The sequence below is a fragment of the Triticum urartu genome, chromosome 2, assembly GCF_003073215.2.
Source record: "Triticum urartu cultivar G1812 chromosome 2, Tu2.1, whole genome shotgun sequence".
NCBI lineage: Eukaryota > Viridiplantae > Streptophyta > Magnoliopsida > Poales > Poaceae > Triticum > Triticum urartu.
In genome coordinates this window covers 108258522-108274274 of record NC_053023.1, presented here as the reverse complement: position 1 = coordinate 108274274, position 15753 = coordinate 108258522, and the positions used below count along the sequence as shown (strand labels likewise).

Sequence of the window (15753 nt, the reverse complement as noted above, 5' to 3'; positions counted from 1 at the left end):
TACAAGAAAGTGAGTGGGAGCTCTGTAGCATTTCTCATATTGTATGTGGATGACATACTGTTGATGGGAAATGATATAGAATTCTTGGAAAGCATAAAGGCCTACTTGAACAAGTGTTTTTCAATGAAGGATCTTTGAGAAGCTGCTTATATATTAGGCATCAAGATCTATAGAGATAGATCGAGACGCCTAATTGGTCTTTCACAGAGTACATACCTTGACAAGATATTGAAGAAGTTCAATATGGATCAGTCCAAGAAGGGGTTCTTGCCTGTGTTGCAAGGTACGAGATTGAGCACGGCTCAATGCCCGACCACGGCAGAAGATAGAGAAAAGATGAGTGTCGTCCCCTATGCCTCAGCCATAGGGTCTATCATGTATGCTATGCTGTGTACCAGACCTGATGTAAACCTTGCCGTAAGTTTGGTAGGAAGGTACCAAAGTAATCCCGGCATGGAACACTGGACAGCGGTCAAGAATATCCTGAAGTACCTGAAGAGGACTAAGGATATGTTTCTCGTTTATGGAGGTGACAAAGAGCTCGTCGTAAAGGGTTACGTCGATGCTAGCTTCGACACAAATCTGGATGACTCTAAGTCACAAACCGGATATGTGTATATTTTGAATGGTGGGGCAGTAAGCTGGTGCAGTTGCAAGCAAAGCGTTGTGGCGGGATCTACATGTGAAGCGGAGTACATGGCAGCCTCGGAGGCAGCACAAGAAGCAATCTGGGTGAAGGAGTTCATTACCGACCTAGGAGTCATACCCAATGCGTCGGGCCCGACGACTCTCTTCTGTGACAACACTGAAGCTATTGCCCTTGCCAAGGAGCCCAGGTTTCACAGGAAGACCAGGCATATCAAGTGTCGCTTCAACTCCATTCGTGAAAGTGTTCAAAATGGAGACATAGATATTTGTAAAGTACATACGGACCTGAATGTGGCAGATCCGTTGACTAAACCTCTCCCTAGAGCAAAACATGATCAACACCATAACTCTATGGGTGTTCGATTCATCACAATGTAACTAGATTACTGAATCTAGTGCAAGTGGGAGACTGTTGGAAATATGCCCTAGAGGCAATAATAAAATGGTTATTATTATATTTCTTTGTTCATGATAATTGTCTATTGTTCATGCTATAATTGTGTTATCCGGAAATCGTAATACATGTGTGAATACATAGACCACAACACGTCCCTAGTGAGCCTCTAGTTGACTAGCTCATTGATCAAAAGATAGTCATGGTTTCCTGACTATGGACATTGGATGTCATTGATAACGGGATCACATCATTAGGAGAATGATGTGATGGACAAGACCCAATCCTAAGCATAGCTCAAAGATCGTGTAGTTCGTTTTCTATAGCTTTGTGTCATTTCCTTAGACCATGAGATTGTGCAACTCCCGGATACCGTAGGAGTGCTTTGGGTGTGCCGAACGTCACAACATAACTGGGTGACTATAAAGGTACACTACGGGTATCTCCGAAAGTGTCTGTTGGGTTGGCACGAATCGAGACTGGGATTTTTCACTCCGTATGACGGAGAGGTATCTCTGGGCCCACTTGGTAATGCATCATCATAATGAGCTCAATGTGACCAAGTGGTTGATCACGGGATCATGCATTACGGTACGAGTAAAGTGACTTGCCGGCAACGAGATTGAACGAGGTATTGGGATACCGAAGATCGAGTCTCGGGCAAGTAACGTACCGATTGACAAAGGGGATTCTATACGGGATTGATTGAATCCTCGACATCGTGGTTCATCCGATGAGATCATCGAGGAGCATGTGGGAGCCAACATGGGTATCTAGATCCCGCTGTTGGTTATTGACCAGAGAGTCGTCTCGGTCATGTCTGCGTGTCTCCCGAACCCGTAGGGTCTACACACTTAAGGTTCGGTGACGCTAGGGTTGTTGAGATATTAGTATACGGTAACCCGAAAGTTGTTCGGAGTCCCGGATGAGATCCCAGACGTCACGAGGAGTTCCGGAATGGTCCGGAGGTGAAGATTTATATATATATAGGAAGTCAAGTTTCGGCCATCGGGAAAGTTTCGGGGGTAATCGGTATTGTACCGGGACCACCGGAAGGGTCTCAGGGGTCCACCAGGTGGGGCCACCTATCCCGGAGGGCCCCATGGGCTGAAGTGGGAGGGGAACCAGCCCCTAGTGGGCTGGTGCGCCCCCCATGGGCCTCCCCCTGCGCCTAGGGTTGGAAACCCTAGGGGTGGGGGGCGCCCCACTTGGCTTGGGGGGCACTCCACCCCCCTTGGCCGCCGCCCCCCTTGGAGATTGCATCTCCTAGGGCCGGCGCCTCCCCCTAGGGGTCCTATATATAGTGGGGGGGAGGGAGGGTAGCCGCACCCTAGCCCCTGGCGCCTCCCTCTCCCTCCCGTGACACTTCTCCCTTTCCCTGAGTTTGGCGAAGCCCTGCCGAGATCGCCGTTGCTTCCACCACCACGCCGTCGTGCTGCTGGATCTCCATCAACCTCTCCTTCCCCCTTGCTGGATCAATTTGGAGGAGACGTCTTCCCAACCGTACGTGTGTTGAACGTAGAGGTGCCGTCCGTTCGGCGCTAGGTCATCGGTGATTTGGATCACGACGAGTACGACTCCATCAACCTCGTTCTCTTGAACGCTTCCGCTCGCGATCTACAAGGGTATGTAGATGCACTCCCCTCTCCCTCGTTGCTAGATGACTCCATAGATTGACCTTGGTGATGCGTAAAAAAATTTAAAATTCTGCTACGTTCCCCAACACGGAGCACCTCGGCCTGGCACATGCATGGGATCTAGAACCTTTTTGAAACCTTCACCATCAAGGTTAGCCGATTGTGGCATCAACGGACCAAACCTAATGCTGTTATCCTAAGCATTAGTTGATCCCTTTCTATCAGCTTGTTCACTTGTTGATCCTTTGCAAACATCTTGTCCTTCCAAAACTCTTTTTAGATGCTGAAACGCCTCATCAGAGTGGCATGCCTTGAAACATGCTGCGTGACTAAAATTCCTTAGCTTACGGTACCTTTGTAGGGCTGCAGAGTATGCATACATCTGGCTCTTTCTGGTCGGTGCGAATGCACATTTTGCACTCATTGTCCATCGAGTGGGAACACAACACCTGGGCAGTGTTTCTTCTTGTAAAATTCCTAATATTTAAAATATGTGGGAACATGGTGTGCCTGCGCATTCTAATTTGCGGCAAGAACAACTGATACTGTGAAGCATACCTTCCTTCGACTCCGTGCGCACTTCGATCTTTTTATCCATTATTTCCTTCTTAGACACAACGTATGTGGTAACCTCTGCTGCATCAAGTACCTCTCTGATCTCACATTTTTTGACAACATCTATGCTCCATATGACCAACTTAAACACAGAAGAAGTGAAAACTTTCGTGGCGTGTTTCTCAAGAACTGAAGCATTTTCCTCTGTGAACGGAACGGGCTGCAAGGCCTCGACGTCTTGGAGAGCCTCATTCAAGCGTCGCGACGCAAGGCAACGCTCATAGTGCTCTAGCATTTGAAACAACGTCATCTTAGCCTCAAGATGCGTATGTAGCACTGAGTTTAAACTCTCACTCCGCTGATTGCTGCTCAATCCTAGGAAACAACGGCCCTCAAGATATGGAGCACACCACAGTTTTCTCATCTTATACATATGATGCAGCCAGGAGTCCTCACTTGTTACTTTATTCCGTTGTAAGAAGTGTAACCATTTTATCTCATGCTCTTCAATGGAAGATGTATCATATATGAAAGATCGGAATTCCTCCTTTACCGCGTCATCATGCAGATGGCGTACAATGTTCTGCTGAATGTGCCATATACAGAGCCTATGGTTTGAGTCAGGCCACACCACCCTGATTGCTCTTTGCATTGCAAGGTCCCCATCCGTGATCACAGATATAGGATGCTTCTGTCCCATAGCATCAGAAAAGGTCCGTAACATCCACTCGTATGCCTGGCTTGTTTCATGTGAAATGATACCACATGCAAAAATAATGGTGTTGCGGTGGTGATTCAATCTGACAAACGGCACAAATGGCAGATTGTACTTATTGGTTTTGTATGTGCTATCAAAAACAATAACATCTCCGAAAGCCTCGTAGTCAAGTCGGGATTGACTATCACACTAGAACAGTCCCTTCAGATGGCCAGCTTCATCAACCAAGTACCTAAAGAAAAAATCTGAATCTTGCTCTTGCCTCGCCACCATGTGATTGATCATCGTTTGAGCATCCTCGGAAGAAATTGTTTCCTGCTTGTTAGCATGGCAGAAATTGTAAATGTCCCTCATAATGCATCCAACCTCATCATATCCACCGTATTGCATGCACATAATATCCATAATATGGTGTTTTCTGATCCCAGATTTTTCCATGTCTGCAATGTCCGCTTTCTGCTCATCGCTAATTCTTCTGTGTGAACGCAAAAGACACGACAGATCCCGTGGGGCTAGAGGATGGTTGTGTTCATTATTGAAATCCTTGACAAACCACTGACCTGTTTCCTCTTGTCTTGCAATCACCAATTTAGCTTTACACCCTACACGAGTTATACTCCGTGGCCTCCTCTTTCTATCCTCCATCTTCCTCTTCATGTGCTTCTCTTCATGAACCCCTTCACGAATACACAGATTTCCTTAAAATTATATGGCAGTTGGATCCATCCCACTCGACATAGCTTCTCCGGACACTAAAACCTTTCTCAAGACCATATTTGTTATAGAATGTATAACCTTCATCCTCACTATTAAACATCTTCTTGGCAATATGATAGTACTCCATCATTGACTCGTGACTTACATCCGCCATGTCTTCCTGCATCACAATTCAGACGAATAAAAATCTGAAAGGACAAACATAAATGCATGCAAAACCCAGTATGAAATCTTGCGTGGAATTTTAAACTTTGCTCCTTGTACATGTTATGGAAAGCAATCATAAACGTCCATAAACTGGGTCCCCCGTAAACTAGTGAAGTGACCATGGAAACCTAAATCAATGATGACTAAACAAATCTAAGTAGGAAGTGCAGGCTACAAATCAAAGTAAGTTGAGATTCGGGCGATTCATACCTTAAGATGCAAGTCCGGAAGCGATGGGATCAGCGGGGGGCTTTCTCCTATACCGCCGCCGCCATCGCCACCGACACTGTCGCCGCAGATGTCACGCCTTATTCTTCTTCCTGTCGCCGACCACGTCTTTTATAGTGAAGGGGACCAGGAGAGAAGGACGAGAACGACGCCGATGACGGTGAATTAGTTCCTCTCGCCAGGCTCGTCGGACGGAAGGAAGAGGACGAGAAGGAGGACTTGACCGAGCTACTAGATCTAGACATGGTTCTGGTCGTGGACGTGATTGGTTGATTTTTTTTACTCTGGACCATTATGCCCTTCTCTGATTAAACTAATTAAGTTAATTCATTTTTAATCCCCCACCAGATCGGACGGCTAATAAAAATCGGAGGGGTAAGTACTCGAAAGTACTCCCAGTACCGCCCCAATCACCGTAAAGGAGCTCTTATAATTAAGCCTCTCAAAAATAAAAAGTCACTTTGGAGGATGAGCTCCGACAGCCCTATATTTTGAATAGTGCTAAAATAGTGTTTCGAAGTTCCAAAAAAATCTGAACAAAATTCAACATGTTTATATGGATGGATATTACACATGTAAAAATTTCGATGTTGAAATAAATAACCATGTGAGTTACACAAAATGACAAAATCGTGATTTTGGAAAGATGAACAATGCATGTATTATTTAGAATCATCATTCGTCATTTTTGTATAGCTCGCATGTTTATTTATTTCATCATCAAACTTTATACATATGTAATATGCATCCATACGATCATGTAGAATTCTTTTCAAAATATTTTGAAACTTAAAATATCAATTTTTTTAATTATTTAAAGGGAACACTTTGTTTTTCCCACTCTAGCTTTTGCCAATTTTTCTTATGCCACTCTAGAATTTGACATCTCACTCTTGCCACTCTTAGCTTTTGACAATATATCACTTTTGCCATTCCATGGCAAAAGCAAAATTTCCAGAGTGGCAATTGTGATACATTGTCAAAAGCTAAGAGTGGCAAAAGTGAAATGAAAAATGATCGCTTTTGCCATGGAATGGCATTTGTGATGTATTGTCAAAATTCAAGAATGGCAAAAGTGAGATGTCAAATTTTAAAATGGCATAAGCAAAATTGACAAAAGCTAGAGTGGCAAAAAATAAGTTCCTCCAATGCACCCAGGCTCCAAAATTCCACTCTCACTCAGAAAGGAGTATATAGCTATGTACTACTGAACTTGGCTGTACCTTGATGTGATGTATTGTTTCTTGTTATTTTTTCCATATATACTTCAAGTTGCCACTGCTCTGCAGGCTTATGTATGTATTTCCTGCATTAATAATGTGGTTACAACATTCATCATTCATGACACTATATATTTTCTCGTTTGATTTGTTTGTGAGAATGGAACATGCTTACCCGTTGTCTTCTTGGCGTGTGAATGAATGAAAAGCTCTGGCTGGCGCATGACTAATGGTGTGCTTGTCAAAGCCTAACATCATGTCGCACTAGATGTATTGGGGGTATATTTCTTCACAACTACTCAGTACTAATTATAGCTAACCACATTTGTTTGGTTATCTTTCAGCCTATCCATGGGCTGTCCAATGATAGTTGAGAACTTGAGATATCATCTTTGTAGATTGACGATGTTGAACTTGTTGTTTATTTCGACATGGCCTAGGATTTTTTTTTTTGGTGTTTTAGTTCGTCGATCTGCATCCCTACCCCTCATTATGTGAACATTGGCAGTTTGCATACATGTGTAGTTAATCATCTTCCCCGTAACTATAATTCATCAAGTCACCAAAGAAGTCCGTCAGCAGCCAATCTGGACGTACGTCGTTGCCATTGTTAAGTCACCAAAGAATGCCCTAATCTTTGGACTATTGTTGCTTGTTATTGGAAGCTGGTCTACATGAGTGGTATCAGACGCACGCACTCTCGGTCTTTCCTTGTCGCTGTTTCGTTCGTTCAAACGACGCGCAAAGAGGTTAGAAGATTCCTTCCCACACACCGGTCAAGTCAAGCTAAGCTTCTACGCATTTTCCCAGCTCGTAAAATCTGACTGCCCGTCCGTCCGTCATCTCAATCATCCCACCATCTCACGCGCTAATTTTCTCCCTCTCTGAGACCACTTTCTTGTCTCTGCTTTTTTTTAAGAGTGAAGTGCATCCTAAGTCCTCAAACTATTTTAAAGATGTTATGTAGGTCCTTAAACTATAAAAAGTGTCATCTACGTCTTCTAAAATTCTTGAAGTGTAATAAATGGGTACATATGTGACACCACCGAAATAGTTCAAGGACCTACATGACACATTTGAAATAGTTTGAGGACCAGGATGACACTTATATTGCACTTTGAGGACCTGGATAATGATTTTCATAGTTCGAGGACCTACGTGACACCTCTAAAATAGTTCGAGGACCTATGATGCACTTCACTCTTTTTTTAACAGAAGATGGAAAGCGAAGCCGTTGCCCAAACCAACAGAAAACAGCACACGCGCTCGTGCGATAGAAGATGAGATTTCATCTTCAAAATCTGATGTTTTCTTGTACTCCTACTAGAAAAGAAAGTGAAAAACAAAGAGGAGAATGCGTAAACAGATGTTCACTAATCAATGCCTGCAAACAAATGGCAGAACCGAAGTTAACCTGATAGCCTAAATATGGCTCACGACGCATCAGTTCAGCCGGTACTGGAGTTCACTGTGCTGCTATCATGTGTCCCACACGTTGACCCAAATATTCAACAATTTTTATAGCAACCTCAAGGCCAAAGGGGCAAACGGAACAGAGGAAGACGATTCGAGAAAGTGTTGAACTGGTCAGCAGTTTGGCTATGGTTTGGACTTTCTGATCTCACTTACATCTCTGTCTGGACGGTCTAAGCGAGAGCAAGACCGTGGACCGGTCCAAGATTCTGATGGTTTTTGTGGATCCCCGTGGAGCTCAACCAAACCCGACCCGGGACTTCCAATGGCCATACGTAGTGGTGCAAGCGTCATCATGTTTCGTGCTGCGCTCATCGTTTATTTCAGAATTTGTTCATCACTTGTCTAAAATTTGTTGGAATTATGTGTCATGCGTGCCACTATATTCAAATTACTTGGAATTGGTAATATCCAGAATACCTCATTATGAAATTTAATATGTACTCCCTCCGGTCTTTTTTAGTCCGCATATAAGTTTTGTCCGAAGTCAAAGTATCTCTACTTTGATCAAACTTATATAGAAAAAAGTATCAATATTGAAAATGCTTTGTCCAACTTATAAAAAAGTATCAATATTGAAAATGCCAAATCAATATTTTAAGAATCATTACGAACTGTAGTTTCATAATATATATATTTGGTATTGTAGATGTTGATATTTTTAATATTAATTCGGTCAAACTTTGCAAAATTTGACTTGACACAAATATAATACACGGAGTAAAAAGGACAGGGGGGAGTATTTATACGTGGAATTACTTTGCATGTTTAATATGAAATTATTTCTTGTTGGGACGTACTTAAATATTATATGCTTATAAAAAAGCTGATTGATTATCGGCGGAACAAAATATACTATGTATATTGAAAAGACAACCCTGAAACTCTCATAATTGGAAAGAATTAAATCGATGGTTTATGGTATTGTTCATCAGCCCGCCCCACTTACATCCATAGTCATACACCGAGAACTCAAAAAGATGAATAATTTTCCTAGCATAATTATGTTTCGTCGGCTAGCTGTTCTTACGGTAGATCAAGACATAGCCTTGTTAAAATACATTAAGATGCGTGCTACAATAAGGGAATAATGACATTTTTTGTATCTTATGTAAACTAATATTTGACAAATTAGTAAGAAGACATCTTCTGATATGGTGCTGCTCCTCCCACTTTTTCCTCACAATGTTGTGGCTGTACAGGCGGCCCCTTCTCTCGACCCTCCTCCGATGTCGCCGTCAATGGTGTCACTCCCGCTTCCACCACCACCACCGAGTCACCCGTCGCCTAGGGCGGTGTGGTTTGAACGCTCGTGGAGTCAAGTCATTCGTGTTGGCTCGAAGGCAAGCTTCAATGGCTCGACGTTCTCTATGTTGTTTACAACGATGGTGGTATCAGAGCCATTGCTACCGGTGGATGACCAGATCACCTGTATTTCCTTGAGTCATCAGAGGACCTTGAGTGGACGAAGTCTAAAGCAGCTCCTCTACCCACCATGTCCAAGAGGCATCAAACCGCCACCTTGAAGTAGAAGAACGCAATTTTGACGCGTACAGCGATCATCGTGTAATAGCGACATGCCAAGGAGCCAGAGAAATTGCCTTTCATCCTTCTGAGAGTAAGTTGCCGAGTAGAATCCCTTTGTCTACTTCTAGGGGGGAAGAGTTGCAATGATCATGATTGTTGTTGTTGTAGGTCGACGAAGACAAAGCTCCTAAAGGGCAAGCAAAGTGCCCTGGACCTGGTCAAGGCACAATCCCTTCGTGTCGGACCCTGGACAAAACCTGCACTAAGTGTTTAAAGTGTCCCTTCTGTTGGGGAACACAGTAATTTCAAAAAAAATCCTACGCACACGCAAGATCTATCTAGGTGATGCATAGCAACGAGAGGAGAGAGTGTTGTCCACGTACCCTCGTAGACCATAAGCGGAAGCGTTATGACAACGCGGTTGATGTAGTCATACGTCTTCATGATCCGATCGATCCTAGAACCGAAGGTACGACACCTCCGCGATCTGCACACGTTCAGCTCGGTGACGTCCCACGAACTCTAGATCCAGCTGAGTGTCGACGGAGAGTTTCGTCAACACGATAGCGTGATCATGGTGATGATGAAGCTACCGGCGCAGGGCTTCACCTAAGCACTGCAAGGATATGACCGAAGTATATAAAGGAGCAAGGGGGAAGGCCGACCGACCCTTGGGGCGCCCAAGGAGGGGATGAATCCTCCTCCTGGTAGGAGTAGGATTCATCCTTTCCTAGTCCTACTAGGAGGGGGAAGGAAGGAGTGGGACAGGGAAAGGAAAAGGGGGGCGCCGCCCCCTTCCTAGTCCAATTCGGACTCAAGGGGGAGGGGGTGCGCGACCTGCCCTGGCCGCCCCTCTCTCTCTCCACTAAGGCCCATCTAGGTCCATTAGTTCCCCGGGGGGTTCCGGTAACCCTCCTGCACTCCGGTTTTATCCGAAACCACCCGGAACACTTCCAGTGTCTGAATACAGCCGTCCAATATATCAATCTTTATGTCTTGACCATTTCGAGACTCCTCGTCATGTCCATGATCATATCCGGGACTTCAAACTACCTTCGGTACATCAAAACACATAAACTCATAATACCGATCGTCACCGAACGTTAAGCGTGCGGACCCTACGGGTTCGAGAACTATGTAGACATGACCGAGACTCATCTCCGGTCAATAACCAATAGCGGAATCTGGATGCTCATATTGGTTCCTACATATTCTACGAAGATCTTTATCGATCAAACCACATAACAACATACGTTGTTCCCTTTGTCATCGGTATGTTACTTGCCCGAGATTCGATCGTCGGTATCTCAATACCTAGTACAATCTCGTTACCGGCAAGTCTCTTTACTCGTTCCGTAATGCAACATCCCGTAACTAACTCATTAGTCACATTGCTTGCAAGGCTTGTAGTGATGTGCATTACCGAGAGGGCCCAGAGATACCTCTCCGATACACGGAGTGACAAATCCTAATCTCGATCTATGCCAACTCAACAAACACCATTGGAGACACCTGTAGAGAATCTTTATAGTCACCCAGCTACGTTGTGATGTTTGATAGCACACTAAGTGTTCCTCCGGTATTCGGGAGTTGTATAATCTCATAGTCATAGGAACATGTACAAGTTATGGAGAAAGCAATAACAGTAAACTAAACGATCAAAGTGCTAAGCTAACGGATGGGTCAAGTCAATCACATCATTCTCTAATGATGTGATCTCGTTTATCAAATGACAACTCTTTGTCCATGGCTAGGAAACTTAACCATCTTTGATCAACGAGCTAGTCAGGTAGAGGCATACTAGTGACACTCTGTTTGTATACGTATTCACACATGTACTAAGTTTCTGGTTAATACAATTCTAGCATGAATAATAAACATTTATCATGATATAAGGAAATATAAATAACAACTTTATTATTGCCTCTAGGGAATATTTCCTTCAGTCTCCCACTTGCACTAGAGTCAATAATCTAGATTACATTGTAATGATTCTAACACCCGTAGAGTCTTGGTGTTGGTCATGTTTTGCTCGTGAGAGAGGCTTAGTCAACGGGTCTGCAACATTCAGATCCGTATGTATCTTGCAAATCTCTATGCCTCCCTCCTTGACTTGATCGCGTATGGAATTGAAGCGTCTCTTGATGTGCTTGGTTCTCTTTGGAATCTGGATTCCTTTGCCAAGGCAATTGCGCCAGTATTGTCACAAAAGATTTTCATTGGACCCGATGCACTAGGTATGACACCTAGATCGGATATGAACTCCTTCATTTGCTGCTTCCGAAGCAGCTATGTACTCCGCTTCACACGTAGATCCCGCCACGACGCTCTGCATGAAACTGCACCGGCTAACAGCTCCACCATTCAATAAAAATACGTATCCAGTTTGTGACTTAGAGTCATCCGGACTAGTGTCAAAGCTAGCGTCGACGTAACCGTTTACGATGAGCTCTTTGTCACCTTCATAAATGAGAAACATTTCATTAGTCCTTTTCAGGTATTTCAGGATGTTCTTGACCGCTGTCCAGTGATCCACTTCTGGATTACTTTGGTACATCCCTGCTAAACTAATAGCAAGGCACACATCAGGTCTGGTACACAACATTGCATACATGATAGAACCTATGGCTGAAGCATAGGGAATGACTTTCATTTTCTCTCTATCTTCTGCAGTGGTCGGGCATTGAGTCTGACTCAACTTCACACCTTGTAACATAGGCAAGAACCCTTTCTTTGCTTGATCCATTTTGAACTTCTTCAAAACTTTATCAAGGTATGTGCTTTATGAAAGTCCAATTAAGCGTCTTGATCTATCTCTATAGATCTTGATGCCCAATATATAAGCAGCTTCGCCGAGGTCTTTCATTGAAAAATTCTTATTCAAGTATCCTTTTATGCTATTCAGAAATTCGGTATCATTTCCGATCAACAATATGTCATACATATATAATATCAGAAATGCTATAGAGCTCCCACTCACTTTCTTGTAAATACAGATTTCTCCAAAAGTCTGTATAAAACCATATGCTTTGATCACACTATTAAAGCGTATATTCCAACTCCGAGAAGCTTGCACCAGTCCATAAATGGATCGTTGGAGCTTGCACACTTTGTTAGCACCTTTTGGATCGACAAAACCTTCTGGTTGCATCATATACAACTCTTCTTTAAGATATCCAATGTTGCACCAGTCCATAAAATTAGCAAGAAGACATCTTCTGATATTGTGCTGTTCCTCCCTCTTTTTTCTCACAATGTTGCGGTTGTACAAGTGGCCCCTCCCCTCCCCCTCCTTCGATGTCCTTGCCAATGGTGTCACTCGTGCTTCCACCACCACCACCGAGTCACCCGTCGCCTAGAGCTGCGTGGTTTGAACGCTCGTGGAGTCAAGTCCTTCGTGTTGGCTCGAAGGGGAGTGTCAACGGCCCGACGTTCTCTATGCTGTTTACAACAACAGCAGCATCAGAGCTGTTGCTACCGGTGGATGATCAGATCACATGTATTTCCTCGAGTCATCAAAGGACATGGAGAGGATGAAGTCTAAAATGGCTCCTCTACCTGCCATGTCCAAGCGGCATCAAACCGCCACCTTGAAGCAGAAGAACACGGTTTGGACGCGTGCAGCGATCGTCGTGTAATAGCGACATGCCAAGAGTGCTGAGTAGAATCCCTTTGTCTACTTCTGGAGGAAAGAGTAGCAATGATCATGATTGTTTGTTGTAGGTTGACGAAGACGGAGCTCCCAAAGGGCAAGCAAAGTGCCCTAGACCTGGTGAGGGCACAATTCCTCCGTGTTGGACCCCTGGACAGCACCTGCACCGAGTGTTTGAAGTGTCCCTTCACCACTGCCTTCCTTCTGATAGGATGACACGTCGTCGACTTTTCGCCGTCTACCCACCAGTCGGAGGGGTCTAATGTTGGAATCAGTGCTCTTCCTGAGATGTAGATATAAATATTTTTCTCCATAAATTTGATCAATATTTGCAAAGTTTGACTTCTAAAAAAAATCTATATCTATGGGCACTACAATATGGAAAGAAAGGAGTACGAGGACACAACATAGTTGCCAGCTTGTGTTTACATAAGCACACCCGGTCTTTTTACATAAGTACAACATGGGAAGGTTCACTCGGTATTAACCCTTAATTTTTGTAAAAGAAGTGAATCAACCTGTGGTTGGATGGTTATGATATCCCGGTCCACCAGGTTCAAGTCCTATACTCCCTCCGTCGGAAATACTTGTCCTAAAAATCAATGTACCTAGACCTATTTTAATTATAGATACATCCATTTTATCCATTTCTAAGACAAGTATTTTCGGACGGAGGGAGTATTTGACATTGATGCTTGCATTATCCCTGGATTTATTTTAGGTTTTTGACGATGTTCGTTCAGTGGGAGCAGACGTTCCCATCGACCGCGAAGCTCCTGTGGTGACTTCATAAAATCTCAAAATGTTATGCCGGCTCAGTCTCCGGGGATGTGCTCATAGAGATAGGATGTGCGTGCATGCATTTATCTATATGCTTGTGTATGTAAGCAACTTCGATTATACTATATTTAAAAAAAACTGTCAAAAAGAAAAAAAATAAAAGCCATCCATTTGACCATCTAAACATTTGGGCATACACCCCCGATAGAAAGTGTTTAATTCACGGGCAAAACGGCCCGCAGCTGCAAAACCCTACCCGTACCCGGCAAGGCAGCAACCAATCAAGTGGCAGTCCAAACAATCCCCATCCAGTCAAACAAATCCCCTCCACCTCACTTGACTTGAACCCTGCCGCTATAAGATGGCTCGTCTCCCCGCCTCTCACCAGTCACCACCACCGCCTCCTCTCCTGCACCTCGCGATCGAGAGATATCGCCGATCACTTCCTCGCTTCCTTCCTTCTCCTCCGCCGATCGAACGTGTTCTTCCGTGTCCGCGGCAATGGAGAGCGTGGAGGGAAACGGCGCCGGCCGCGGGAACCTGCAGCTTGTGGTGTCGGAGCTGTGCCGCGTCCAGGAGCTGGTGCGGCAGCTGGAGCTGCACCTACACGCGCCGGACGCCTCCATCGACCTGTGCCGCGCCCTCACCGCCGAGATCTTCGCGCTCACCGACCGGTCCATCGGCTTCGTCGCCGCCGCACATTTCCCCGACGCCCCGACGACGCCCTCCAGCACGTCCAGCTCCCTCAGCGGCGTCTCCGACCAGCCCTTCAGGACCAACACCAAGAAGAGGTAAAAACAAAGCCCATGCTCGAACAGAGCACCATTGGAATTGGATCATCCAAAATGCACCGAATTGTTGTTGAATTCTTGGTGTCTCGTGGTTCTTGGCAGGAAGGCGACGACGAGGTGGACGAGCCAGGTGAGGGTGAGTGCGGCCGGCGGCGCGGAGGGGCCCGGCGACGACGGCCACAGCTGGAGGAAGTACGGGCAGAAGGACATCCTCGGCGCCAGGCACCCGAGGGCCTACTACCGCTGCACCCACCGCAACTCGCAGGGCTGCCCCGCCACCAAGCAGGTGCAGCGCGCCGACCAGGACCCCGCGCTCTTCGACGTCGTCTACCACGGCCAGCACACCTGCAGGCCAGGCGGCGGCGGCGGCGGGAGGAGGCCGCCGACGAACCACCACAACCCGCACGCGGAGAGCCTGCTGCAGAGCCTCAGAGCCGGCCTGACCGTGGACGCGGACCACGGCGCCCTGAACAACACCTCAGTCTCACCGCCGTCGATGGCCTCGCCTGTGGAGTCCGGCTCCAACGGTGGCCTGACCATGTCACCGTACCCGGTGCCGGCCGGCGCGTACACGGAGTGGCCGCTGGACGGCGACCTCCAGGAGGTGGTGTCGGCGCTCACAGCCGTGTCGGCCCCGAGCATGGACTGCCTTTTCGAGTTCGACCCGACCTTCGGCCTTGGTGCGCCCAACTTCTTCATGTGAGGACGACGAACAGAGCATCGAAGTGGAATTATATGACACTACCCAGCCCCTGCCTGTCCTTGGTAAGAGGGTAGAAGAACAGAGCATCAAAGTGCAGATTTAGGCACTAGGCAGAAAGCCTTAGGATATCTGAATAGTTATTTCTTTTCTTCTACTACAGTTTTGATTGGTTAGGTTCTGTTGATTTATTTTGTAAGGAAAGCAGAAAAAAATAAGGTGTTGAAATTCATCTTCTCCTGAATCCATGAACTGTATCCTGGAACTGTCCTTTAAAGCCCGCTATGTCTATGGACATTGGAGGAGTGTTCCTTTGTTGTGAAGGAAGTATCTGCTCCTTTTGTCAAGAACTTTTTTCTCTCGTAGAATCAAGTGTTCTGAGACTGGCAAGAAGAAACGTTGGAGCACATCAAATATAAACAGAGTGAGAAACACGTCCGGTTTCATGTTGTCAGACACTACTGTGAGAAAACAAGATGCACATTTGGAGGTCTCAATAAAGAAGC

At 45.4% G+C, this 15753-nt stretch overlaps 1 protein-coding gene across 1 annotated transcript; it reads left to right on the top strand.

Moving 5' to 3' along the window:
- Positions 1 to 14130: 14130 nt before the first annotated feature.
- Positions 14131 to 15512, top strand: LOC125541220 (probable WRKY transcription factor 41). Its single transcript, XM_048704683.1, has 2 exons — positions 14131 to 14547; positions 14650 to 15512. The coding sequence occupies exons 1-2, from the start codon at positions 14258 to 14260 to the stop codon at positions 15248 to 15250; spliced, it is 891 nt and encodes a 296-aa protein (XP_048560640.1). The 5' UTR covers positions 14131 to 14257; the 3' UTR covers positions 15251 to 15512.
- Positions 15513 to 15753: the final 241 nt, after the last annotated feature.

Excerpts from the sequence above, each read along its gene's own strand:
- LOC125541220 (XM_048704683.1), top strand. The coding sequence starts at position 14,258 with ATGGAGAGCGTGGAGGGAAACGGCGCCGGCCGCGGGAACCTGCAGCTT. Across the intron at positions 14,548-14,649 it reads AGGACCAACACCAAGAAGAG|GAAGGCGACGACGAGGTGGA; the intron begins GTAAAAACAAAG and ends GGTTCTTGGCAG.